The 17,668-nt window shown below is 47.6% G+C and overlaps 1 protein-coding gene across 1 annotated transcript in view; it reads right to left on the bottom strand.

Annotated features, from left to right (window-relative positions):
• DNAH2 (dynein axonemal heavy chain 2) overlaps positions 1 to 17,668 on the bottom strand; it is a 97,131-nt gene that overhangs the window by 27,255 nt on the left and 52,208 nt on the right. The window contains exons 39-59 of the mRNA XM_063110770.1: positions 14,131 to 14,349; positions 13,801 to 13,918; positions 13,464 to 13,600; positions 12,762 to 12,899; positions 12,515 to 12,673; positions 10,130 to 10,282; positions 9,845 to 9,936; positions 9,316 to 9,514; positions 8,944 to 9,168; positions 7,965 to 8,069; positions 6,631 to 6,819; positions 6,334 to 6,419; positions 6,067 to 6,197; positions 5,762 to 5,911; positions 5,265 to 5,432; positions 4,848 to 5,008; positions 4,445 to 4,584; positions 3,205 to 3,337; positions 2,965 to 3,104; positions 337 to 547; positions 31 to 147 (exon numbers count right to left, since the gene is read on the bottom strand). Coding sequence (XP_062966840.1) covers positions 31 to 147; positions 337 to 547; positions 2,965 to 3,104; positions 3,205 to 3,337; positions 4,445 to 4,584; positions 4,848 to 5,008; positions 5,265 to 5,432; positions 5,762 to 5,911; positions 6,067 to 6,197; positions 6,334 to 6,419; positions 6,631 to 6,819; positions 7,965 to 8,069; positions 8,944 to 9,168; positions 9,316 to 9,514; positions 9,845 to 9,936; positions 10,130 to 10,282; positions 12,515 to 12,673; positions 12,762 to 12,899; positions 13,464 to 13,600; positions 13,801 to 13,918; positions 14,131 to 14,349 — 3,171 coding nt within the window. The remainder of the gene's footprint in view (positions 1 to 30; positions 148 to 336; positions 548 to 2,964; positions 3,105 to 3,204; positions 3,338 to 4,444; positions 4,585 to 4,847; positions 5,009 to 5,264; positions 5,433 to 5,761; positions 5,912 to 6,066; positions 6,198 to 6,333; positions 6,420 to 6,630; positions 6,820 to 7,964; positions 8,070 to 8,943; positions 9,169 to 9,315; positions 9,515 to 9,844; positions 9,937 to 10,129; positions 10,283 to 12,514; positions 12,674 to 12,761; positions 12,900 to 13,463; positions 13,601 to 13,800; positions 13,919 to 14,130; positions 14,350 to 17,668) is intronic.

Below are 17,668 nucleotides of genomic sequence, written 5' to 3'. Positions count from 1 at the left end.
GGCACCCCTCCTTGCACCCGCCCCTGGTACCCTCATGGCCTCTTCTAGAGCAGGCAATGCCTCTTCTAGATCCTTCTGGGCGTTGTCAGCCAGTGCCTGGCACTTAACTTCTTCAACTGCAATCTTTTCACTATTGGCTGTTACAGCCTAGGGATGACAAGAGAATACAATTCTTTGGCCTTTGCCTTGGGCAAAGATTTTGGTGCAAAAGATGAAAGAGAAAGCTAAAGAAAATCCGAGGTGTGGAATGTGAGGAGCGTGAGTCCCCTGACGCAATGACTGATGGAGACCCAGAGCCTCTTCCCAGGGAGGAAGGGCAGGCGTGGGAGCCCCGACCTTCTGCTGCTCGTCGGCTTCCCGCTTCTGCTGCACGATGATGACCAGGTATTCCTCACACTGTTTCTGGAACTCCGCCACCTTTTTCTTTGCATCCTCCAGCTCCAACGACATCACTTCCACCTTCTCCCTCGTTTCATCAATCTTAAACAATCCTGTCCGCAGCTTATTGGCTTGGTCCAGCAGCTCCTGCCGCTTCTCTGCCAGCAACCTGGGGAGAGCAGGTTCGTGGGTGGGGGTGTGTCCTATAGGGTCTGACTTCCCAGTGTGTCCCGGGTCCCTGTCTTCCTTTCTGTGGCTGCCACCACCACCCTTAGTCAAGTTTTTATCATTTCCTGCCTCATCATTGCCAACAGCTTTCCAACTGGTCTTCTTGTTTTCAGGCTCTTGTCACTCTGATTTATTCTACAAATCACCACCAAAATCAGCTTGTTAAGGGCCGGCCCGTGGCTCACTTGGGAGAGTGTGGTGCTGATAACACCAATGCCATGGGTTCGGATCCCTCTTTAGGGATGGCCAGTTAGCTCACTTGGAGAGTGTGGTGCTGACAACACCAAGTCAAGGGTTAAGATCCCCTTACTGGTCATCTTTAAAAAAAAAAAAAACATCAGCTTGTTAAATACTGTTTCTACCACACTGCTTCCCCTACTGGAGAATCTTCCACTATTCCCCACTGTGCAGCAGACAGGTGGGCTGCAGTAAATCAGAAACATGAACCCACCCCAAGGGGGCAGCTGTCCTCGGCTCCAGCCTGCTTTTCCCCTGTGGGAATGAATGAATGTGGGCCTTCCCAGTATTGCCACAATTTCTGATCTTTTTTTTTTGGTGGCTGGCTGGCACCCAATTTCTGATTTTTAAAGGAAAGCTAGAAATGTGGCTTTTTCTAAGGTTCCCATGTTTTAAATGTCAATAACTCACTTAAAAAGTTTTTAGCACTGTTTAGGCCATAAAAACCAAAAAATGTCTATGTGGGCTGTTTCTAGACTAAGTGAAAAGACGCATGTAAATGACTTATCACAGTGACTGGCAAGTAGTAAACCAGATAGAATGAGAAAGCCTGTGCACCCAGAGAAGGCAGGGGCTGTATTTTGTTCACTGGAGTATTACAAGTATCTATATGCCTGGCGTATAGCAGGTGCTCAAAAATACCTGCCAAATGAATGAATAAATGCTGACTATCACTATTATTACAAATGGCTTTTTCTTCACCTTAATTAAAATACTGAATCCAGTAAATGGGTTTTTCCCCTCTATTTCTCTTACATCCTTCAAATTCGTTCGAACACAATTATCACTGTGTTGTACACCTAAAAAGACACCCAATAACTTAATGAATGAATATAAAATTCTTGGGAATGGTGGTATGATATTGCGATTTATAATAAGAAATATATATTTGGTCTTTTTGTCCATTTCCTGCTACACAGCTCCTAAAACTCTGGGAGTCTCCAAAGTAATAAGTGTCTTTTCATATGCCAGTGAGATGACTGGTGGTTCGGAGCTCCTCCATAGCCTCAGAATCGGGGCTGGCTGCCGGGGAACCAACCCTGTGATTCGAGGGTTGGAAATTTCAGCCCCACTCCCCAACTTCCAGGTAGAGTTGAGGGGCTGGAGGTTTAGATGATCACCAGTGGCTGATGATGTAATCAATCATGCCTGTGTAATAAAGCCTCCATAAAACCCAAAAAGACAGGGCTTGGAGAGCTTCCCAGTTGGTGAACAAGAACACATCCACACGCCGGGAGGGTGGTGTGCCCCAGTTCCACAGGGACAGAAGCTACTGCACGTGAGGCCTTGAGAAACCTCACCCTATGTGTCTTTTCATCTGGCTGTTCATTTGTATTCTTTAAAATATCCTTTGTAATAAATCTGCAGTAGTAAGTAAAGGATTTCCTTGAGTTCTGTGAGCTACTCTAGCAAATTAACTGAACCCGAGGAGGGGGTCGTGGGAACCACATATTTGTAGGTGACTGGTCAGAAGCACAGGTGAAACAACCTGGGGCTTGTGATTGCCATCTGAGTAGGCGGCAGTCTTGCAGGAGGACTGAGCCCTCAACCTGTCGGATCTGACTCCAACGCCATGTAGATAGTGTCAGGAATGGGTTAAATTGTAGGATACCCTGTCAGTGTCCACTAGAAAATTGGTGTGTGAGGAAAACCCCACACACATCTGGTGTCAGAAGCGAAGTACCATGTTGAGTGTGAGAACAGGAAAAACACTTTGGTTTTTTCTATCTCATACAGGTGGAAAGTCTAGAAGGCATGAAAGACAGAGAGTAAAGTATCAGGTATGTTATGGTGACATCCCAGTTGTATTATGGTCAGAAAAAGACAGAGAAATTTCATTCCAGAAGATAAGGACAGAGAGGGTGTGGAGAGGGGTTGGAGCCCAGGACACACAGCCAGGGGGCTCTAGAGACGCCGCTCCAACTGGAAGCCCCTTCTCTCCCTTATCAATTCTTGGACAGAACGAAGACCTTTTGCACCTCTAATTGCACATCAGCACCCCAGTCCTCAAGCTGGTTCCCTTGGCCAGCTCCTGGATATATCCCATTACATCCTTTCACCCATCGCCCTCAAAAGACACCGAGCTGCCTGGCTCTCCACGTCCCCTGTCCTCCTTCATACTTCTTATATCCAGACACAAGTTCCAGGTAGTTGGTGGGTGTGACGTAGTTGTATCTTCGCAGTTCTAACAGCATCTTCTGAGAATACTGGACCACTGACCAGTGCATGGTGACGAAGATCTGGGCCACCTTCCTGTGGATCTGAGGCCAATGACACAGAATGGATGACAAAGGCAGATAGAGACTGGAAGTGGGAGAGAGGGAGGGGGGGCTCTGGTGAGAGGCAGGCAGGGGGCCTCACATTCTCTTGAGTTCCCAGGTCTACTCCCACGAGGTACTTCTCAGCCACCTCCAGCAGGGCCTCACGGGGCCACTCTGAGAACCAGTTGATGGTTGTGCAGTTCACCAAGGCTGGGTACTGGCGGATCCAGTTCCTGGAGAGGGGTTGTGAGAGGCAGTAAAGTCCGTTCACAGACACAGCCTCCCGCTACTGCCTTCCCCACACACGTCCAACTGCTTTCCAGAAACCTACATGCCCCACCCCGTTGCTCCTGCAGCTCCTTGTCCGGATTCTGCCCCCTCAGAATTTGTCCTATGTAGCCTTGAAGAACAGCCTCTGGGCTCAGAAAGACCAGGTTCCACCCTTTGTAGGTGTGGATCTTGGACACATGTCTAACCCCTTTGAACATCAGTTTCCTCATCTCTAAAACAGGAATAACGATACATACTAGGAGCGTTAGGGGATTCAGGGAGGTGACACATGTAAAATACTTAGCACAGTGCCTGGGACCTGGTAGATACACCATATACCATGAACATGAAAAACAAAGTGGTAACCCAAAGAGTCTTTTTGCACAAGGTGTCTGTCCTCCTCCCAGTTTCTGATGCCCTTAAAATCTAGTCGTACCAAGAACAGATAAAGAAAACGTGGTATATACATACAATGAAATGTTATTCGGCCTTTAAAATATGTCACATGTTACAACACGAATGAAGCTTGAGGATATTAGGCTAAGTAAAATAAGCAAGTGACAAAAAGACATTCCTCTTACATGAGGTATCTAGTCTCAAAAAAACAGGAAGCAGAACAGCACTTGCCTGGGGCCAGGGGAATGGGGGCTACTGTTTAATGGGTACAGAGTTTTACTTCGGGAAAATGAAAAAGTTCTAGATACTTGTCGCATGACAATGTGAATATATTTACCACTACTAAACTGTACACTCACAAATGGTTACCAGGACATATTTTATGTTGTTTGGTTTTTATCACAATTAAAAATTAAAAACAATAAAACAAAACCAAAAACCACACCACCAACAAACATCTAGCCATAGCAAAAGGGATGATGACTCCCGTGTCAGCTGAGGGAATTTCCTGATAGAGGCACAGCCTGTGACTAGGAGACAGACGAGCCAGGCAGGAGGGCCTGCTGCCATTCAGGACACACACTTCCCGAAGGCACGAGGGGCCAACAGAGGGGAGAAGGGCCGCAGGGAGAGTGCTGGGCCCACAGGGACAAGGAGGCTGTGGCAGGAGTCACCTGAAGGGGTCCCCCACGGGGCTCAGGCAGAGCACAATGTGCAGGTTGTTCCGCACGCGCTCGATGAGGTAGGCGAAGAGGCTGTCCGAGGACTCGGGCACCTGCTCCGCGCGGGCCTGGTCTATGATGTGCGTCTGGATCTGGACAGAAGCCACCCGGAGTCAGAGGGTGGGAGTGTCAGTGCCAGAATCACTGGGGGCAGCAGGCTAGGCATGGGTTTTAAAGCAGCTTTGCCCAGCAGGTCCCTGGAGGGAAGAAGGCTGAAGAGGAAGAGCCCTTGAACCTTGCGGGGCTGAGCCAGACAGTGGGGGCTGCAGGAGCAGATCCTGGGATCTGCGGTTCTTCAGGGGTTAGTTAGGAAGGCCGGAGGAGCGCCCAGCAGTGGGTGTGGAAGGAACCGTACCTCTTCAAACTCATCAGCCTTGTAGAGATTGGGGACCTCGCCTGAGCTGAGGATGTTGTTAATGTCCTCTAGGAAGGATTCATCAGCAATTTGGGTGTCCACAAAAAGGAAAGACGTGGTCTTGAGCTCTACCCCAGCCTGGCGATACAGACGCTTGATGTCTGGCCAGATGAGGGAAGGAGGAAGAGGACAAAGAACAGACTTGCTTCACATTCCCCATTCATTTTTCCTCCTCTGAGATTTAGGAGCCCTTCCCCCAGCCTGCAGCACACACGCAGCACCATCCTGTCCCACCACAGGCCAGGTACGGCTCATCCAGCTTCCTTCTCTCCTGTCTTATCACTGCAGGAACTTTGGAGTCTGTGATCTTTCATTCCTAGCCCCAAACCCTCTGCCACTTCAGAAACCCAGCCGTACCATCTCGGAACTCCTGCTTCCGATACTGTTTGGTGACCTCGATCTGGAAGGTGATGTACTCGCAGATGGATGAAGCCAAGCGGGCCAGACTCTGACGACCGCTCCCCCCAATGCCCACCAAGAGCATGTTGCCCCGAGGCTGTCCAATCACCCGCACGATCCGTGTGACTGGGGGTGGGGGTGGGGGTGGGGTGATGAGGGTGATTAGTTGGCTGACCAAAGTCAGGGGACCTCCAGGCCCTAGGCTAGGGATTGGGACCCCTGAAAACTGGAGTAGAGGAACCAAGAGGTGTGGGAAGAGGTTGGTGCCTAAGGCTCTGGTAGCAATTCAACTTTTTACCTCCACCTTGTCTGCTAAAACACCCACTGCCACAAGGACATCTGGGGCCAGGGAGGAAGACTACTTCCAGGACTTGATTTGGGACAGACTGGGAAGAGATCCCTACTTCCTTAGAAACAGGGATGACAGGAAGGGGGTGGGAGTCACAGGTGCTCACTGTGTTCAATAGCCTCTCGGAAAAGCACCAGGTGCATTGGCACGACTGCAGGTGACAGATTGTACTCATTGAGAGCTGTCTCCATGGCTGTCTTCAGTACTGTCAGATCTGTCAGGTCTTCATACACCTTGGGCTCTCTCAGGAAGTCCCCTGAGCCACAAGAACAGGGGGTCAGAGTCTCAAATACCGGGTCTTCCCCAGACCTCCCCTGACAACCCTAAACACAGGATTCCATGTCCCGCCTCTCCTTCTAACCGCAATCTCCCAAAGTCTCAAGCCTACAGGAGTCACAGCTCCCGGCTCACCAAAGATAGGAGGACGTTTGCTGGGACAGAGATTATGAAATGTGAGGTCAAAGAAGGAGCCGAGTTTGTCACTCAGAATGGTCATGAAAGCTTCCGCATCTGCCGTGTCAACCAGTCGGTCAGAGAAGACTCTGTTGGGAGGGAGTTGGGGTGAGATCTGGCAATAAAGGCCCTGGCAAAGGGAGCGTCAGTCAGGCCAGGGTTGAAGGCAGGGGTTGGGAGCAAGGCTGAAGAAGCCTGCATCTGACCAGGACACATGCACGTCACCTGAAACATTCATGGATCCAGAGTCGTGTGATGCTTGACTTGGTATCGTGGAAGTCCTTGTTGGCTCTAAGCATGCCCTGGAACACCTGGGGAAGAGAAGTGACTATTTGGATGGAGAGATGAAAGAGATTCCCTCCAGATGTTTGTTTGTTTAGAGTATATCTTCTAGATGTTTTAAAGGTAAGGCCAGAGAATGAAGCCTTTGAGGATGGAGGTGACTTTTGATGTGCTTTATGCTTGTGAGTTCTAAGGCTTATTCTGAGAAGAGAAAAGGGGCAAGGTCAGACCGAGTTTCACCTTGGAGATGTCTCGAAGGTTGAAGAGGTAATGGATCTTGGCAGGTGTGGGCAGGAAGCGCTGTACCACTGTATTGTACACGTCCAAGGTGGCCTCGGTCACTACATTCCCAAAGGGCTTCACCTCTTCCTCAAAGTCCTGAAGCTTCTGATTGATCATGGTGCCGAATATGCGGATGATCTGGGATTCCTAGAAACAGGCCCTCAGACTTACTTTCCGAGGCCCCTGGCTGGGCAAGAGAGGGGGAAAGAAGAGCTAGCCTCATGGGCAGATTTAAGGGGACATTAAAAAAATACTCAGAAATCAGGACAAATGATATTTTAATGCAACATTTAAAAATCAAATTTAATGCAAAATATTCCTGATGAACAAATACAAAGATTTCAAATAAAGACTGGATCAGTGTTACTGATTTCTCCTTTTGTCTCAGGCTCCAGTATGGTTCAGCACTGCACTGCACTGATCTTGTATTTATTTAAAATTTTGGTATTTCATTCATCACAAATTTTAGGCATTAATTTTAATTTAAAAAAAAATACTGTATTAATGGGCCGAGCCTGTGGCGCACTCGGGAGAGTGCAGCGCTGGGAGCGCGGCGACGCTCCCGCTGCGGGTTCGGATCCTATATAGGAATGGCCGGTGCACTCACTGGCTGAGTGCCAGTCACGAAAAAGACAAAAAAAAAAATACTGTATTAAAATCTTATTTCTCCTGATTACTGAGTTTTTTAATGCCCTCTTAAATTGTGCCCTGGGGTGAGAGCTTCACTTGCCTCCCTAACCCCAGCACTGCTTTCGGCCCTCAGCTTTGTAGGATCTACAGACCTCCCTTGGTCCATCAGGGCCCCACCACCTTCTCTGCCCATTGGGACCGCAAGGCTTCACATTCCAGAGCCAGCAAGGTACACTTCCACCCTGTAGCTCTCCTAGCTCGGAAAAAAGCAAGGCTTTGACAGACAATCCCACCTCCAACTGTTTAGCTCCCTGTAGACAACTCTTTTGTGTGTGTGTGTGTGTGTGTGTGTGTGTGTGTGTGTGTGTGTGTGTGTGTGTGACTGGTAAGGGGATCGCAACCCTTGGCTTGGTGTCGTCCGCACCGCGCTCAGCCAGTGAGCGCACCAGCCATTCCTATATTGGATCCGAACCCGCGGTGGGAGCGCCACTGCACTCCCAAGCGCCGCACTCTCCCGAGTGCGCCACGGGGCCGGCCCTCCCTGTAGACAACTCTACTCAGGGTCCCTCAACCCCTTCCTTGATCTGCCCCCTCATTCTCTGGGACAGGGACAGTTTTGCATTCTACAGTCCCCTCTCCCAGCAGCCCCCATGTGCCCTCACTGTGGGGAAGGTCATGTTGATAATGTTGAAGCGACTCTGTAGCCTTGAGGAAATGACAGTTCTTCCACCCCCAGGAGGGCCCATGGCAGCCATCAGGAACATGTCCTAGAGAGACAGGTGAGAAGAGGGGTGAGACGAGGCACGGAAATAGGGAGGATGTAGAAGGAGCGGGGAAGACAATGGAGGGACAAACGGAAAGAGGGACAGGGTGAGCAGGCAGGAACATGGAGTAGTGGGGGTAGGGAGAGGTGACAAGAAAAAAAGGATTAGGAATTTTTTTTTCAGAATTATTCAAGTAATATATTTGTCTTTATTTCATCATTATGATCCATATACCCAAATTAGAAAATACAGGTAAGTAAAAACCAATATTTTGATTATGTCTTCTAGACTTTCCTCTCTTTTTTTTCTTTTTAAATTGTATATATCTATACACACATTTGTTCTCTCTCAGAAAATAGGAACATATTATCAGGCAAGTTTTTGACTCTGAGCGCCAGATAGACGGGCACCCGTTGATTAAAGAAAGAGAAACAAACCCGACGCTCAAAATCCCATGGGCGAAGAGCCAGGACGGAAGGGAGATGCGCGGGCCGTGGGGGAAGCAGAGAACCAACACCACAGAGGTGGTCACAGCTACACTGTGAGACAGAGAAGGCCCGGCAAGGTGGAGCTATGGACCCAGGCTCCTAGATGGTCCTTAGAGGAGAGACCAGGTATAAGGGGCCTGGAAAAGGACTAGAAGATAGAGGACAGGATCCTTTCATCACAAAGTGCAGGGAAGGGTCAGTAAGGGGAGTCGATTAATAGTCGATAATTTAGGAGCCAGATGACTGGATCTTGAGAAAGTAGCAGGACGCTCCTGTGTGGGGAGGAACACAGGATTATAGGATTATATCCTAGGGTCCCAGAGGAGTGGGGACTGAGCCGATCACAGGAGGGAACAGAGGCCTGGAGGGCAAATTCTCAGGATGCTTACTCGAATGTACTTGATCGTCTGCTTCAGACGATCATACCAGAAGCCATAGTCAATCCACAGGCGAATCAGCTCCAGGGGTGGCTGGGACCCAAATGCATCCTTAGCTGGCATATTTAAGTCATCCATAAAGGTGATCATGCTTTTGCCCCCAAATGGCACATAGACCCCCTTGGTTCGCTTCTCCACCCTGCTCTCAACGATGCTCTGCACGTTATTGGATGTGGTCTGGTGAAAAAGGAGCAGAATGAATGCTTGGGTCCCCCAAGAGACGTATGGGCTTAGAGAGGAGCATCAGCCAGGCATTGGGATCCCAGGGGACGGCAGAAGGCAGGGAGAGTGTGGGCAGCCTACCCCCCGAGTCCCCCAACGCACCTGCGCAGACATGTTGACAATGAGCACCGACCACTGGCTGGAGGGCAAGGACTGCAGAACACTCTGGGCAATGGAGGTCTTTCCAGTCCCCACAGGACCCACCAGCAGGACAGGATTCTGGTTGGCCACCAAGGTGCTCACCAGGTAGTTATAGCGAACAGTGTCAACGGTAGGCACCATGATCTTATAGAAGGGGGCACTAGGGAAGAAAAGGAACGGTGTCTCTGAGATCACTGGCCCACTCCTTTCTGACTCCCACTTCACTCTTCCTCCCAGCATTTACCTTCCTCCGGTGTCACCACTCTCTAATCACCAACCCTGCCTCCTGTGGGATCTGGGGGGTGGGCATTCTCCTTAAGGACCCTGTCCCAAGTCCTCTAGGTCTGTTTCCTGTACTCGAGCCATCGCTTTTCTGAGATCCACCTTCTCCTCTCTACAGCTCACTTTTGCTTCTAGGCCCCACCTCTCTTGCCACATCTCGCACCAACTGCAGCCCCAAGCCCTCCCCGCATCCCAGGCCCTGCTTTACTTGGGAGGGTAGCGCCAGCTCTTAGGAAGCTTATCTTCAAATGACGTCCAACTCCGCATCTTGGGGTCCACAAAATACTCATACACTGTGTCCTACAGAGGGCATGTGTATCAGGTGACCAAAGCCCTCCTTACGTCTCCCCTGCCCCAAGAGAGGCTCATAGGCCACAGGGTGGAAGAAAGGGCTGGGTCAGCAGGCTGAAACTCCAGCAGAGCCTGAGGATCAGGGATGCCCATGTTCTGGAAAAATAGAACAAATAGGACAGCTGGGTTTGAGGGCCCTGACCTTATTGGGAAAGGAGCCCTCGATCTCTCGGAGGTGACTGTCGATCTTCTTGCGACCCTCCTCATCCACAGAGGCACACACAGACCAGATCATGCTGAACACAAATGTCATCTCTACCATGGTGACATAGTTTTCACCATCAGCTGGGTTCACCTGGGTACAAGAAGAGAAGGGAAAACCTGTGAGAGATGGAGTGACCTACTTCAGCAGGTCATCACGAAGGCCTAGATTCTTCTTCCCTTCCTAATTCTAGGTGAAAACCACATCATTCTTTTCCAAGTGTGCATGTTTATCTACAACCTACTGAGAGATTTAGATAAACCTGAAACTTCTTGTAGCTCAGCCGTTGCCCTGAGCTTCCTCTCTAAGTCACAAAGACACAGCCATAATCCAGCCACACCAGGCCTGCCCCAGAGAAGCACCCATAGGTGCTCGAGGAGACAGGTCCAGGACATATGTGATGACTTGTTTGTAACTGCAAAATATTGGAGATGACCTAAACGTCTACCAGTAGAGGGATGGAAAAATAAAAGGTAGGTCCTACCATGGAATAGTGTACAGCAGTCAAAGCAATGAAATGAATCCACATGTAGCAACACACAACTCAAAAACATATTAACAAGCATATTGTGGCATGTAGCATAATACGTATTTTAAATAACACATTTTCTATGGATACCTATGGGCTTGTATGTAAATGTGTATTTTTTAAAAAGGTCTGGAATGACACACGCAAACATACTACGGTAATTACTTGTGTGGAAGGAGCGGGGAGTAGATGAGGACTGGGAAGAGGGAGGCGATCAAAAAGGTCTGTAGCTTTGTGTGAAAAATTCTAATTTTTAAAAAGGAAACTAGGGCTGGCCCGTGGCTCACTTGGGATAGCGTGGTGCTGACAACACCAAGTCCAGGGTTAGGATCCCCTTACCGGTCATCTTTTGAAAAAAATTTAAAAATAAAAAAATAAAAAGAAAGGAAACTAGACTCAACAATTTCTTTTTATTTTGGTGGCTGGCCAGTATGGGGGTCCAAACCCTTGACATTACTTTTATAATGAAAAATTAAATTTTAAAATGTCCCAACTTAATAGTGGAAACAGTATATTTAGAGCTCATGCTCTCAACCCCCACCCAGGGGGCACACGACAGGGTGCTATTCCTCTGTTAGGGTGCATGGAGCATCCGGCACCATCCTTGGGGAGAACAGCCAGTGCACAGCTAACAGTGCACCCTTCCTATCATGCCTAACCTACCATGTGACACAGCCATGGCCATGGGTGGGGAGCTCTTGAGGACGGGTTCTGAATTTAAATACCTAGAAATACAGATACTGTGCTGTACCGGCTGCTGTCCAGTCCAGAGTACTGTACTTGGTCTTAGAATAGTCCTCAATCCCCCAAACACAGGTGGGAAATTATACTGAGAATCTATTGTCTGCCATATTCAATCCAGAATCTTTAGTCTGTCCTCCCAGCTCACCCCAGCACACAGCACATTCATCATCCTCATGCTCAGGTCCCCTCCTCAGGGTCTCTGCTGCACTGATGAGGGTCTACACGCAAACACCACCTGCCACCGTGCCACCCACGCTGTCCAGCTACAAAGCACCACACCACCCGCCCTGCCCAGCCGAGACCGACTCGTGTGTCCCTGATCTTGCGAAGGCTGTTCTTCCACCTCTGCTTACCCAGGACACCTCCCCTACCCAGCCAGTCCTCCTCAGCACCTGTGTGCCACTGTCCCCACATAATTGTCCCCTTCCCACACATTACCTTGCAAGTGCATCTACATATTTTTAATTTATATTAACTGTACTAGAAACAATGTATACTGTCATAAATATGAAATGTTGTTAATAACATATGAATACTGTAGTTATCTGGCAATGTCCTTAAAACAATATGAACCATTTCTAGGCAGCAACTTAATCTCAACAGAACATATCAAATTTTGATACTTACTCCATAACTCTAAACTGAATAATATTTTTCTTAAATATCAATCTGAAAATTTCTAAAACCCCTCATCAGATTAGACCGGGAACTCTTTCCAACAGAAATAGTATCCCAGGACTTCACATAGACCAAGACTTCATATTTATAATCGGGAGCTGAATGAACTATCCCCAGCTCCAAAATATGGGTGGGAAATTAAGAGTGAGACCCCACTGCATCCTATCTTCAATTTAGAAGCCCTAGTCTGGCCTCTGAGCTCAACACACACACACACCCCCGTCACTCCATGGCCATTGAGGCCTCCCCTTGGAGTCTCTGCTCCACCCAAGCCTGCTGATCAGACTGTGTCTGACACAGCCTTTCCCTGAAGCTGTCCCCGCGAGGCTGTGAGCCCTTCCTGCGTCTGGCCCCGGTCTGGGTCCTGCCCTCACCCCATTCTCCGGTGTGGCCAGGGCAGAGTACAGCTTGCAGAGGGACATGATGCCACTGTACTCGGGGAGGGGCACCAGCTCGTTGCAGTTGTCCTTCTTAAAGGTCAGCATCTTGTTGATGAACTTCTCGAACATGCGTTGAAGGGGCTCTGTCTCAGTCTGGAGGTGAATACGAAGGGGCTCTTTATTTGCGCTGTGTCCCGTGGCCCACCCTGCTTCCTTTCCCTCTCCTCGATTCCCTCCACACCTCTGGCCTCTTCTCTAGCCACGACTGAACGTAGGGCTTCCAGCCCAGGTCGACGTAGTCAGTGTAGACCATCCCGCAGCGAGACACGGTCGCTGGAGATGCCACCGCCAAGTCCTCCACTTCGAACAGGAGAGATACCTAAGGATAGACTTGTGTCAAAACCTCGTCTTTCTCTCCACCCACCTCTTCCCCATCAATAAGAATAGAAACACCCCAGAACTCTGATGCCCCAAGGCATCTCCATCAAGTACGAAGTGTGGCAGGGAAAATAAAGGCCTGAGGTTCACAAATGGTTTGCTGCTTAAAAGAAATTGTTCACAGTTGTTCCTATGAAAAATCACTCTCTTGCTTGCATTGTTTGAGTGGATGGGAAAGGATGGGCTTGACAGCCCGTGAATTCATGACCCTGAGCACACCCATGCCTCATACGTGAGTGGAAGCGAGGCTGACGAGGGCCACTGAAGTCACCAGAGTGCTCCCTAGTACACAAAGTTCTTTTCTGTACAAGTGTTCTCAACACCCAGGGAGGCAAAGCACTTTCTCTTTAGTCACAGCTTTCCCTGATCCAGGCAACCTCCTCCTCAGCTCCGTCCTACAGGACTGACTCTTCTCTGCGATCTCTGCTTCTCCCCTGCCAGCTGTCAGCTCCTGCCCTGCAGCCCCCTTCAGCAGGGTCCTGGGGTGTCTGCGGCACCCCCGTACCTGCTCAGGCATCGCGATGCGCTCTCCATTGATGAGGGTCAGAACTTTGTTATCATCCATGACGGAGTTCATGCTCTCAATCCATAGTGTGTCCACAGGGCCGTCAAAAAGGATCCACTTCTCATCTGCTTTCTCATCTTAGCAGAAGGCGGAGGATAAGTAAACCAGGGAACTTCTCACCTCGCCCGGCCTCCACACTCATGCCCTCAGAGATGCAAGCCTGTGCTTCTGCATTCCCCAAGCATTCTCTCCCAAACTCAAGCTACCTATCCCCAGACTCCCCACCCCCTTAGAAGATTCAGGCATCTGCTCTCCCCACCCCAAGATCCTCAGATACCTGCACATGCTGTCCGCATGATGCTGGACAAGATGCCGTCTGTCCATTCATTCGTGCTGAGGTCATATTCTCCGTACAGTTCCCCTAGGGACAATGCCTTGGGGTTCAAAGGGAACTCCTAAAAATGACACCGGAGGGGTTTTGAGGGCTGGTGGACAAAACAGCCAAGATCCCCTTTATTTCCAGCCCCTGTCTCAGGTAGCTGCCTTTACCCTCTCTCATCTCTCCCAGGCCTGACCCTCCCTGACCTTGGTGCACTCTCACTCCCAACCTCCACTGTCTTCCTGCTACTCAGGTCTCTGCCACTGACTCATTGTTCCAACTCTGTACCCTGACAATGTTGAAGTTGGGATCTCCTGCACGGCACAGAGAGGACAAGGCAGCCTGCAGGATGCGCCACGAGGTGGTCTTGCCGCTGCCTGTGCCGCCCACGATCATGGTGGAATGACGGGAGTTCTTGGTTTCGTACAACTGGAAAACCTTGGTGAGGGTGAAGGGTGTGCTCTGCAGGCCCATGTCTCGAATCTCCTGCTCAACGGTCTCCCGCAGCTGACGGAAGAGAAAATACAGGAAGTGGAAGAAAAAGAATGAGTCCTCCAAAAGACTTCCAAAATCTCCCCAGTGCCTGGGGGGATGTGTGCATAGTGTTACAGGTGGCGCCAGGGCCCTTTGCACTCGCAAGTGTGCATTCATGGGAAGCAGGCCTACTGCCAAGTCAAGAGATTGGGCTCTGGAGTCACCAGCCTGGATCTCCAGCTTTTAGCTATGTGATCCTGAGAAAGTTACTTCTTCCAGGCTTAGTTTCCTCATCTGCGCAATGTCTGACATGTAGCTCTACGCATTTTTTTCTATTATCATTCAACAAACATTTACTAAGCATCTAAGGTATGTGCTGGGTGCTACGGATACAGCTGAGAACAAAATAGATTTCATCCAGGGCCGGCCCGTGGCTCACTTGGGAGAGCGCAGTGCTGATAACACCAAGGCCACGGGTTCGGATCCTATATAGGGCTGGCTGGTGAGCTCACTTGGGAGAGCGAGATGCTGACAACACCAAGTCAAGGGTTAAGACCCCCTTACTGGTTATCTTTAAAAAAAAAAAGAAAAACAGATTTCATCCTATTGCAGAGCTCACAGTCTGGTGGGAAAGCCTGATTAATACAAAAGAAATCATCACCTAAGGTAAAAAGTAATGACCCATATGGTCAGTCCCAGAGTAGTGTGACATTTTAAAACACACAGATCATGCAACCAAATACTTTCAAATAGATGTAAGACCTTTACTTTTATCTCTCAAACACCACTAAGAGGCCTCACCAATACCACTTTCTTTTACTACCTGAGAATTAGTTTTATTAGTATGTTTGTGTGTATGTGTTTAGCATCATATTGCAAGTGTGTCACATTTTCTATTTATTCAGTTAAAATATTCTCTAGTTTCTTCTTTGTACCATTAGCTATGCAGAATTGTATTGCCTAATTTCCAAACATTTGGGGTTTTTCTAATTATATTTTGTTACTGATTTCTAGTTTAATTTTAGGGTGGCCAGAGATCGTCCTCTGTATAATTTCAGTTATTTGAAATTTATGAGATTTATGCTTAATAACCCAGCATATGGCCAATTTTGATAAACGTTCCAGGTGTACTTGAGAAGAATGTGTATCTGTAATTGTTGGATGCTCCATATGTATTAGGTCAAATCTGTTAAAAGCAGTCAAATCTATATCTTCATGAATTTTCCTGGCCTCTTTGCCTTATCAGTTTCTGAGAGAAGTATGTCAAGACCTCCCACTGGAGTTGTAGATTTATCTATTTCTCCTTTAGGTTCTGTCAATTTTGTTCTATGGATTTTGTAGCTATATTATGGGTTGAGCATCCCTAATCGAAAAATCCAAAATCTGAAGTGCTCCAAAATCCAAAAATTTTTGAGCGCCAACATGACGCCACAAGTGGGAAATTCCACACCTGACCTCATGTGATGGGTCTGAGTCAAAACACAGGCGCTCAACACACAGTTTATTCAGCCCGCCGTTGTTTGTTGTTTCTGTTTTGTAACAGCTGATACAGGTATTCTGGTGGTGGTGCTATGTTGCTCAGTTACCCTGAACACATTGTTTTTTCACTGTATTGATGGTGTGACATATTTTTTACTGTTAAGTACTTATGTGTAAATAAGTGCAAGAAATGATCCAGGGCTGACGGGCTAGTTCACTTGATTAGGGTGCAGTGTTACAACACCAAGGTCAAGAGTTCAGATCCCCTGACCCGCCAGCCACCAAAAACAAAAACAAAATGCTCCCAAAACAAACAAAATGATTCAGAATCAGAAATGATGGTGATGCCAAACAACCACAGATTGTCCACACAGGGGCTGAGATATCTATAGATACCCATTAAACCAAGATTTTTAATTGTGTTATTCAAATCTTCTATATCCTAATTGATTTTTATTATTTATTTATTTATTTATTTATGGGTGGCTGGCCAGTATAGGGATCCAAGATCTTGACCTTGGTGTTATCAGCACCACGCTCCCAAATGACCTAACCAGACAGCCCATAACTGATTTTTAGTCTGCTCGATCTATCAGCTACTAAGAGATGTTAGGATCTCCGCTATGGTGGTAGACTTGTCTATTTCTCCTTGTAATTCTGCAAAATTTGCTCTATTTATTTTGAGGCTATATTATTAGATGCATCCAAATTTAGAACTGTTGTATCTTCCTGGTGAATTGAATGTTTTATTATTATGAAGTAACCCTCTATTTCTAGTAATACCTTTTGCCTTAAAATCTACGTTGTCTGATTTTGCTTCCCTAGCTTTCTTTTGATTAGTATTTACCTAATATATCTTTTTCTATTCTTTGACTTTTAGTCCTTTAAGTTTCAGGTGTGTCTTTCGTAAACACTATTAAATATTAGTATAACAATGTATTCTATTGAATGCACGATAACTTTTCCTTTCTTGCACAACTTTTTTGTTTTGCCTAGGGGCTAACTGTTGCTGTGTTTTTTTGTTTGCTTAGTTTCTAACATGCCTATCTCTAACTTAACTCCAAACTCCACCAGTTGACTAAATCTTTCAAAAGGATTTTCACATCAGGTATCAATCTCTTCTTCTTAAAGAAGTCCTCATGAAACCTTCAGATTTGCTCCAATCTGGATTGACTTCTCCCTTTGCCCATGCACAATTGTCACGCTGTGATCTCCATTCATCATCATCCCAAGGATTATTTAGCCTCTCCCTTGCACGAATCTTCTGTGTCCCATGTCCTCTACTTCCCCTTATATGGTATGCTTCTGCATTTTAGGAGAGCACATTCTCTAGCAGTTTTCTGAGAAAGGATATGTTGGAGGTTGGTTGGTTGTTAGTTTTTGAGAGCTTGCATGTCTGAAAATGTCTCTGATCCAGCCTGCTACATGACAGGTTAGCTGGGTATAGAATTTGAGGTCGGAAATAATTTTCCTCCAGAATTTTGAAGGCTGCCACATTGTTTATAGCTTCTCTATATTGCTATTGAGAAGCCTAATATTCTGATTTCTGATCTTTTGCATGCCATCCCTTTTTTTTCTTTTCCTCTTTGGAAGCTTATTAAATCTTCTCCTTGTACTAGTGTTTTAAAAATTTCACAACAATGGACCTACGTAAGGATTTCTATTGTCCTCTGTATCATGCACTTTGGACACTTTCATTTTGTAAACTTACATCCTTCAGCTCTGAGGATTCTTCTTGAATTGTTTCATTACTGTTCCCACCCCACCCATTATCTCTATTCCTACTTTTTGGAACTCATATTATTTGGATGTTATCTTTCCTAGGCTGGCTTTTAAATCTTATCTCTTTCCCCTTGTCTGCTCAATTCTCTGG

The sequence above is a fragment of the Cynocephalus volans genome, chromosome 10 (genome assembly GCF_027409185.1).
Source record: "Cynocephalus volans isolate mCynVol1 chromosome 10, mCynVol1.pri, whole genome shotgun sequence".
Classification (NCBI taxonomy): Eukaryota; Metazoa; Chordata; class Mammalia; order Dermoptera; family Cynocephalidae; genus Cynocephalus; species Cynocephalus volans.
Note: the sequence above shows the minus strand (reverse complement) of the source record. Positions and strands in the feature narration are given on the sequence as shown.